General features: G+C 45.5%; 1 protein-coding gene across 1 annotated transcript; it reads right to left on the reverse strand.

Annotated features, from left to right (window-relative positions):
- Positions 1 to 2049: 2049 nt before the first annotated feature.
- gprin3b (GPRIN family member 3b) lies at positions 2050 to 9115 on the reverse strand. The gene is made up of 2 exons (XM_053857076.1): positions 8873 to 9115; positions 2050 to 4139 (listed from the first exon to the last, which is right to left on the reverse strand). The coding sequence occupies exon 2, from the start codon at positions 4053 to 4055 to the stop codon at positions 2478 to 2480; it is 1578 nt and encodes a 525-aa protein (XP_053713051.1). The 5' UTR covers positions 4056 to 4139; positions 8873 to 9115; the 3' UTR covers positions 2050 to 2477.
- Positions 9116 to 10187: the final 1072 nt, after the last annotated feature.

Here is a 10187-nt window from a genome sequence, read left to right on the forward strand (position 1 = left end):
CAATTACAGACCAGAACTGTGACAGCTGGGAGGAGGAAAACTATTTTGGAATCAGAAACAGGAACAAGAAACGAGGCGTGGCAGGTCAGGGCGGCGTCTGACTTCTCTCCACGTGTCCTACACATCGGACTGATCTTGTACATCGACAGTGACTCCCTGTAAGTCGGGGGGGTCAAGCTGATCCACAGAAGGGCAGCAGTGGGTTTTTGTTGAAACACTGCAAGTATATTATAGTTTTAAATTTTAAAACTATATATATATATATTATAAATTATATATAACTTAGATATTTTATAAATGCATAACATTGATAAAATGTAGAATAAAATGTCGTTTATTTTATTTATATATATTTATATTTTTCCAGTATATATATGTTTACTAAATGTATTGATATTAATAAAATCTAGAATAAAATGTGTTTTTTTGTACATATATTTATATTTTTCCAGTAAATATATATACTTTATCAAATGTATTGCTATTAATAAAATCTATAATAAAATGTTGTTTATTTTATTTATATAGATTGATATTTTTCCAGGATATATACTTTTTTCATAATGGATGGATATTAATAAGATCTAAAATAAAATGTTTTATATAGAGAGATATAGATATAGATATCGATATAGATATAGATATAGATACATACTTGCAGTATATAGTCATGTTAACGGCCAGACTACCTAACCTGAGACCGAGACCAGAGCATCGAGAGACCAAGTTCAAACTTCAAAGGGGTGAGACAGAGACCAAAACCGAGTTGAAACAGAATACAGAAGCCTAACTGCATTAGTCGATTTCTTATTGCAGAAGATAAAGTAGTATTTATCCCGAATGAAATCCAAAACTGTAATGCAATCATTGGAACAGCCTAATAGTTTACTTCTGTATTCAGTTGGGGCTCGAGTTTGGTCTTGGTCTCTGTACGCTCTGGTCTCGATCTTGACTCGGGTTCGCTGGTGATAAATAGTAACAGAAAAAGATAAATATGTATGTAAATTGTAAAGAAATGCAGTGGTAAATGTTGTTTTCAAACCGCATATGATGTGTTTTGTTTATAACGTTGGATTTCACTTTGACGTTTGGGTCGTGCCGAACCCAGCTCCTCAGCATTTCTGCTCTTACCGAGCCGTGCACATGTGGAAAAGAGAGATGGATGACACCTTGACCCGTGGCCTCATGAACCCTGCAGTCGACTATGACGGCTGGTTGTTGCAGCCCTGGAAGACCACCATCATGCAGACAGATGGAGCAGAACTGGTGTGGATACGACCGTCTCTGTCTCATTGCCCGAACCGGGGGCTGTCAATTCTCTATTATCCGGCCCTTAAATCAGCGTCAGTGCCTGTGACAAAATCTAATCTGCCGCTCCTAATGAGAGCCAACCATACACCGAGAAGGGAGTTATTAAATATGGAAGTACAGCTCATTTAAACTGCGCTAAAACAGGCTGGTGGCCAGGCAACAAAAGACATAGACAAGAGATAATTGGGACGTGAAATAGAGGCTGGAAAGTCAAGAATGGAGGAGCAAAAGTGCTGTTAACAAGATGTGCGGATGAAAGTGCTCCAGGCAGGAAGGAACAGACAAATCGCTCGGCGTGATTCTTCATAGTTTGTGACAGCTGAGTGACCGCGGCTGCGGTGCGGCTTGAGTCCCACCACCTTCTGACACTGACAGGAAGTGACACGCTTGTTAGAACGATAACTTCACTCTCTTGATCAGTCGGGGAAGTTTTAGCAGAACTATTCACCATAAAATAAACCTGATGTCCTCACATTAAAATAAAGGCTTTAAAAAAAACGTTACGTTTTTTGAAAAGTCATTTTGGTCCAAATCGAAATTTCATTTTGTCCCTTTTCACAAAAATGACTGGGCGTATTGCTCCCCATTTATTTAAGCCCCTGAATGTGAATTCAATATTCAAGTCTTCCACATATCTAAACATTTTACCAAAACCTTAAAAGGTAAAATATACCCCAAATATTAATAAAATGATGGCTCAAGCAATTCATGTTTCAAGATTTTATTAGTAATCCAAAAATGACAGGAATTTTAAAGAGTGTGCACGTGGTCTCGTCGTTGATGCTCACTATAGAAAATAAAATAAAGCAATCTTATAAATATAAGTCTCCAAAACACCTCGGAACGTTTACCAAATGTTGATGGTTTAATAAGCAGGTACTTTGACACAATATTTATATGTATATATTTATGAATTTTTTTACCGCAAAGGTCCATTTAAGGTCACTAATGCACATGCGTTTCACTACTATCGCCGGTGGGCGTCAAAAGTGTCTTTCTCTTTCCTATCTACGCTAAAAAATAAGCTTTTTTTAATATTGCTACTTCATATCTCCTTTGATCACACGAATATTTCAGCTCTACTCTACAACATTCCGTACGATGAGTACAAGGATTGACGTTATTAAGTGAGTCACTTGAGGACAGCTGCTTGGTGAGGAGGAGTCCTAGTCGGCGACAGAAGAGGGGGGAGGGCGAGCGCAGCAGTCGGGCCGCCTGAGGTTCTGGAACATGGAGCGGAAAATGTTCTGATGCCGTCGCTTGCTCTTCTTGCTGTTCTTGGGCGAGGTGGCGCCGGAGAAGGATTTCCGAAAAGAGACCTGGGCGATAAGCTTCCTCTCCTGCTCCTTTATCTTGCACTGCAAGTGGCTCTGGATAGCGAACCCCAGCGATTCTGGATCCACGGACGCGCCGTAGACTTCCCAGGTCATGCCCTGCTCGTCCCACACTACGTCGTGAATGCTTTTTTCCTTCTGTTTGTCCGAGTCCGAATTCGTCTCTTTGGATTCAGTCTTGTCTTTTGTCGAGTTTTTCCCTGATGTTGCGACGGCGGCCTCTGAGGATCTCACCGTTGCCTTGTCCCCGTCCACAGGAGCCGCTTCAGGTGTCGTCCTCGGGGCGTCTCCTGATTCAGCAGAGGGGGCTTCCACAGTCTTATTCCCAGCGCTCTCCTCTGCTCCAGCATCCTTGCTGTGCTGTATATCGATCTGATAAACCGGCTGTGTGTTGCAAAGAGCTGACTTTACGCACATCTCTGCTTTAACAGTCACCTTGTCTGACTGTGGCTCCGCAGACGGAGAAGCAAAGTGAGCACCATCTTGCAGCTGGTGGATAATAGTCAGGCTCTCGGCCTCCTCCTCTGGGACTGCAGCAGGACCAGGCTTGTGCGCGGCTGGCATCAGACTCGGACTTGTGCAGACAGATTTGCTGCACATGTTCGCCACCGCCTGGACCTCCATGTCTTGACACTGCTTGACTGTTGCAGAGCAGGGAGATGAGGTCATCGTGGAAGCCTCCCTGAAGAGCGGCTGACCTTCACCGACAGCTGCACTCTGGCTGCACTTGGTCGCCGTGTCTTTCACAGCCTGCGGCGAAGCGGAGGAATCCATCTGCAGCTGACGCTTATCTGAAGAGGCTTGTAAGGAATTCACAGTTCCAACGTCCTTCTCTGCTCCTGGGCTGCTTGAACTGATCAGAGCTGAAGGTGCGCTCTTCTGCTCGTGCTGCGACGCTCCTGGGGGGCAGCTTTGTAAATGCTCCGACTCTGACCGAGCCTCTTTATTGAGTTTGTCATCTGCACATTTGAAATCATAAGCCTGATTAAGATTGTGTTTCGATGAGCAGTTTGCCTCTGTGTGATTCCGGGACCTCGTATCCGCCTCCGACACGCCAGAATTGGAGACGTCACAGTTCTCACCGAGACCCAACGGTCTGATATTTGCATTAGAATCCGTGTCGGCGCCCCCTGGCTCATCAGCAGTCACTGAGCTCCGCTGCACTTTACCGTCCGCGCTCCCATTGTTTCCATTCGACGCCCTCGCCGTAGCCTCGCTGCCGACGGGAGCTGCGTTTTGACTTTGGGACGCAGTCTTCGATGCCTGCGTGTGATCCGAACAGACCTGAGGGAGCTTACGGTTGGACTCATTGGCCCAGTTGGCGTTGGACTCCTTGTTGCCCAGTGAGTCCACGGCAGTCAGCTGAGGAACCATCTGCACTGTCACTGTCCGTTTCGGGTTTGAACCCATTGTGGACACTTGGAAGGAGCTTCAAATGCAGTCCAGAGGTAATGGGATCAGACCCCGGAGACTCCACTCAGGTTGCAATATGTCCTGTGGGGACAATAGAGACGTCTGATGAGTACACAACAGGACAATTACACATGCACACATCACAATAATAAGGCTGTTTTCCACCCAATTCTGCCCCTTGCCCACCTTATCTCTCGTGTGATTATCCTGTTTGACAATCTCACAAGAGATGGGTTCGGTTTGGGGTGTGTTAAGAGTGAATTTGTCCCATTAACTGGCTATGAAAATTGCCGAGGCATATTGAATATTTATGATCAGAAATGTCTGCGTGTGGCGGCAGCCGACCGCTCTCAACTTAAACTGAAGAAACGAAGAAACGATCTGACAACATGCAAGGAAGAAAAAGAGTCACAATAGGAGGAGTCAATCTCAATTCCATCTGCCGTCAACTCCAGGTTTATTTCCATGTGTTCTTTCTTATTTCTTCAATTCTCTACCAAAGATTTTGCAACCTGTCTTCAGTTCAACCCAGTTTTCACCTTTCAGCCCCCAAAGAGTGGCACAGTTTCCATGTAATCTACGTCTGTTTCTTTGTATCACTGCACTCATGAAAGGGGCGGAGCAACGACGGTCAGTGGCTCCTCCTTCACCTCTGCAACTTCACTTATTTCTTATTACCCTACTCCAGTGTTTTTCAACCTTTTTAAGCCACAACACACTTGGTCCGTTGAAAAAATCCAGAGGCTCACCACCAACCGAACCTCAGCCAAAGCACAGTTATGCTTAGTCAAACGTCCTGTAGAAAATCCCTTTTCATTTGTGAAAAATTGTAGGAACTCATACGTATTTGTTTAAAAATCTATGCAGAAAGGGGTGGGCAATATGGCAAGATGCATCATCAGTTAATTTCTTTTAAATAACTGTTATTGATACAATTATTCTTTTGTTTGATTCTGCATTTCAGAATCAAATACATAGATCAGCATAGATCTATAGTGTGTAGAAAGAATGTGACCGAATCCATGTAATGTCCTCAAGTTAATGTCATCATATCGTCCACCTCACCTGACACTCTCTCACAGCCACCGGTTGAAAAACACTGCCCTACTGCATATGTCAACTTAAGGCCCAAGGGCCGGATGCAGGACACCAAGTTAGATTTTGTGGCCGGCAAAAGCTTAGCCACACCGATAAGCAGCAGCTTATCTTGTCACAAGGACATTGGGAGTGACTGGAAAGGACAAAAACAGAAACCAGCATGAGGATAAGGAGATGGTTTGGACAGGTTGAGAGGAGAGACAGGAAACATGTCGGACCAAGAATACCAAGAATCAGGCAAAGGAAGACGCAGAACCACTGAGGTCCATGCATGTGATGAAGAAGGACATGAAGAGGACGTGAGAACAGAGGATGGTCGAGATAGGTAAGGGTGCAGAAGGTTGAAGATTACACAGGTGGTTTTCTGGCATGTAAAGAATTGACCAAGGAAGAAGAAATTTTGATGAAAGACATAGTTCTGCTGCTATGTAAGGAGGAAAGATGGGTTTGCGAGTACCAATGAAAACAGAGGCTCAGCGTTTGAGGCTATTTACGAGGCAAGTTCAGAGAGGGACTAGCACCTGAAGCAACCCCAGACTGAAAAAAATCCCCAAAAAGTGTCCTAAATAAGAAACTATAAGATGCTACATGATAATAATAATCAAAATAAAGCAGATTCACTTCGAATTTTCTGCTTAAATTAGATGTAAACAGCTCATATTTTGCCCCTTTGGTAGACACAATACAGTGGTACCTCGGTTCTGGACCACAATCCGTTCCAGATGGCCGTTCGAGAAGCGATTTGTTTGAAATCTGAATGGATTTTTCCCATTACAATGAATGGAAAAAGCAATAATGCGTTCCAAGCCTTAAAATAGTCTTTTGTAGGAGTGAATGTAGAGTGTGTGCTGCAGGTGGCTGTTCCTCTATGTGTGTGGCCGCTGCATGTGGGAGGGGTTGCTGAGTGAGTGAGGTCTCTCCAGAAGAGAAGAGGTGCCCGGTGCGTGTCCAGCTCTGAATGTGCGCTTCTGTGCAGTTTGGCTGTGACAAAGTCATAAACCAAGTCACGCTCTGTCCCAGACTCGCCTCATCCCTGTCCCAGCTCCAGCCCACAACAGGACATCAAACCCTGGAGTGTGGCTCCAGCACCTCCCCTGTGACACTCTACCACGGTCCAGTGCGGAGACAGGAAAGGTTTTACACCTCAATATGAAGAAAAAACAGTCAGTAAATGTAGCTAACGGGACACGTCTGCATACAGAGACACAATAACAAAGCGGGTCGTGGCTCAGCTGATCGGTCCGCGCACGTTATATTTCTTCTGGATTTTTTCGGGGGCGTTCCAGTTCTGGATTTTCATTCGAAATCAGAAGCAAAAAAAATCAAACTCCGATTTGTTCGAATTCCGGGACATACGAAAACCGAGGTACCACTGTACATTGCTTTGATAAATTCTTTGGCACATTTTCCAGTGAGTGCAAACACTTTTGCACATGTCTTAGTGCAAGCTAATCTTATTCCTGTCCAGGAATATCCAGAAACTGGCTAGAGTGGGACAGGCCAGGAATGTTGCTCCATCAGTCAGCGTCTGAACTGTATTGACACGATAAGAATTCTGCTCTATTAACAACATCCCAGTCACTTTGTGATCGAGAGCTGAGATCAATCTGGTGCAAAACGTCTGCACCGTTACCAGAAATTAAATACACATACACACGTGCATATAGGCTTTGTTGGTTTGGTAAAAACAATGTACTCCACCGATTAAAATGTGTACTTGGGTTCCGAGATCTGAGGTTAAAATGTACCCAGGCTAGTGATGACCAAAGGCTGGCCATGGGGCCATCTGTAGCCCTTGAAATAAGCGTCTCACGGGCTCAGCAGCACGGTCCACAAGAGAGTGGAAAACCGTTGCAACATCCACTCTCTTTGCCAAGATCCTGTGTGTCAATTAAAAATGGCCCAAGGTCGTGCTACTTCATGGTGATGCTTATTTCTAAATGAGACAAGCCCTTTTCCTGTCAGTCAGTATTATGTTCCTGTTTTAAAGGATAACATTTTGTTATTCTGTTTTCAGCGTCTGGAAAAGGGTATCCAGAACACAGCTTCTTCGTAGCTAAACCCTACAAGCTGCCGAAACTCCTTTTAGGAACTTCGGGTTCGGGTATCCACAGACGGTCATAATTCTACGTCAAAGTAAGACATTGTCACCAAGCACCAATGAGGGAGACCCTTGAGCTGTTCTCCAATGGGCCCCATTCAAAATGAAGGAAATGGAAAACGAACTACGCGTCTGATCCGAAAAATCAAAATGCTCCGCCTTACAATTTGGACTGGACAGCGAGTCGATCCTAGCTGGAGCATTGTCACAAAACTAACATTTGTATTCGATACTAGACCAGGGGTCACCAACCTTTCAGCAACCACAAGCTACTCCAAGGGCACTGTGAGACACGAAGGGCAGCCATTGGTTCAAGCACATCACAGATCACAATAAACAAAGGAAGATAAATGACAGAATTTAAATTATTATTGTTTTACTTTTTCTTTTTTTTAGCAGCCTGTGGGCTACTGTGGGTACCATGTTGGTGACCCCTGCTCCAGACCAAAGACTCGTAGCTCAATATCGCTGTCACTTTCAGCTTTAATGTGAAGAGCGTACCGTAAAATTCTGCTCAAAATGAGGCTGAGAAACACAGCTTGTTGTCGTGCATCACCACTCCGTCATACTCCATCGTTTTAGAAGTCAGCGAATGAAAAACATCCGGAACTCAAACAGCAACTGTGTCAAAACCGTCCCAAGAAAAGGTCTTCCTGAGACTGTAGCACATCAACAATTCAGCGGGAGCCATTGGCGAAAAGAAGACGGAGGAGTGGATGAAAAAGAAGACTGTCTTCAGTCTATGTCAGCAGGTACAAGAAGATGTCGCTTCGACATCTCGGAGCAAGTCCACCAATCAATCTGTCTAACAAGCGTTTCTGTGAAAGATTGATGGAGCAGCAGCGATCGGCGTTGGTCTTTGGCATCAATACGTCCGTGAGCACTGCTTCTCTGCAGTTAAGCAGAGACCGTGCTGAGGCCAAATTTGGGGCTTTTTCCTCAACTCATCCTTTCGTATCTCGTCCTGAATTTGAAGAGAAACCGAGATTGTCTTACCATCCCATCGCTCTGCGATGTCAAAATGACCTGCAGTTTTGTCCCACATCTCCGTCCTACCGTTGACGGATGGCTCCGTCTCAGCTTCCTCAAAGTGTAAAAGCATCTGGGCCATTCCCGTGAGTGATGCTCCACCTCACAAAGATCTACTCCCTCACTTTCTTCAGACCATGAATCTGCAGTGAGATCAATGTTGGAGTCGCACACACAGGAGCCCCGGACAGCTCAGTGTTCGGCCGCCTCCTGGGACTAGCGGTTACATTTGCAGTCACATTATTGATGAGGACTTCTCCCGCAGCCTCTGACACCGAAAGATAGATGGTCTTCTCATCCAGTGCGTTTCCTTTCCCACCCTTCCCAGTTGCTTGTGAATGAGTGCTGAATGAAGGCAGAATACTCAGCTGTATTGAGTCATAGACAGGTGGAGCGTTTGTGTCTGCTCTCATCTGCTGCTCTGTTGACAAAGTGCAAATATTTATGGAGAGCAGACCCTCTACAATTGAAGACCCCCGCCTCCCTCCGGTGTCTACAGGCAAATTCAAGGTTCCATTTTCTCTCTGACCTTGCGGACAAACGAGGGAGGAAACCCCTGCTGATGAGAGAAAGCGCCTTGTCTTACCTTCCCGGAGAAGCCGCCTCTTCCGCGCGTCCGACTCACAGATGCGCTCGTGTGTGTGTGTGTAACGTCGAGAGGCTCCGTGACACCAAGCCACGCCTTCGACCCTCGAGGTTTCGATCCGACGTGACAGAACGCGGCGTTGAAGCAAAACAGCTCGATTGTCAGAACGATCCTCCGGCGCTTCTCTGCCTCCTCATCTGGAGAAAAGTGGGTGCTTCCCACTCGCACCCCACTCTGCTCCTCCACCCCACTCTCAGCGTGGTGCGGCAGATGAGCGGATGAATGGCTGGATGGAGGCTGCACCCTCCAGTCCCGAGCTTTCCCTTTTTTTCTTGCCGTCACATTCGCTATGATCTTCTGTATGGAATCATTTTTGAGACAAAAAAATGGACTGCGGGAGGAAACCAGAGTGCCTAGAGGAAGCAGATATAAAGAGTCATGTACGATAGACATATTCACTACAAGAGAAAGGGAAGTTTATTTTGGAGCGACTATATGTCAAAGGTGACGCTACAGAGGTTGTCAAGGTCAGACATGAGTGCATCAGAGGGCGCAGCTCATGGAGAGACAGTTGAAGAAAATCCCACATCGATTCCTCAAGTTTCACCTCTCAGAGTGGCAGGAATTGAAATCAGATTTTGGCCAGCGCTCTCTCTCTGCGGCTGAGGATTGGTATTGGACATTTTGACGTTGACAAATTGTTGTGTAATTTGAGTTGAGCGACATAGTTGCAGATATCGAGCTCCCGTCACTCAAATGATCCGTGCATTATTTTTAAGGGCTAAACCATTTGGGCAGGATGATAGGACTATGGATCGAGTGCGTGCGTGCCAAGAGAGGAAAAACAAAAAACAGAGAAGGAGAAGCAGGACAGATCAACGTGAATGTTACATGAGTTTTCCACAATATTTAAGAAGCTTAAATATAGTATTTTATATTGACTTACGAGGGGTGAGCTGCTGGGTGGAAGCCTGCCCTCTCTGAGTGCTTTTCCAGTTGTTCCTCAGCTTCTGGACTGAGAGCTGCGCAGCCCTGGGAACCGTAGCAGGAGGATCTCCTGTCTTTAAGGGCCCAGAGGGACTGATGAGGTGAGGATGCCCAGACTTAAGCACAGTTGAGAGCACACTTGGCCCAACAGAGCCGCTGGACTCGCTCGATTAAACAGCCTCGGGCTCGTGATGCCAAACACCAGCCACGGAAATAAATAAACTGGAACAGGATAAAACACGGAGCTTGCTTGTCTCGCAGTCATGGTTGGAGTGAGAACTGTTTTTTTTTTGGTGTTGTTATTATTATGAACATGAATTTGCAGTTT

This window comes from Synchiropus splendidus, chromosome 2, assembly GCF_027744825.2.
Source record: "Synchiropus splendidus isolate RoL2022-P1 chromosome 2, RoL_Sspl_1.0, whole genome shotgun sequence".
Lineage (NCBI taxonomy): Eukaryota > Metazoa > Chordata > Actinopteri > Syngnathiformes > Callionymidae > Synchiropus > Synchiropus splendidus.

What these genes read in the sequence shown, in the direction of transcription:
- gprin3b (XM_053857076.1), bottom strand. Translation starts at nt 4,055, where the DNA reads ATGGGTTCAAACCCGAAACGGACAGTGACAGTGCAGATGGTTCCTCAG.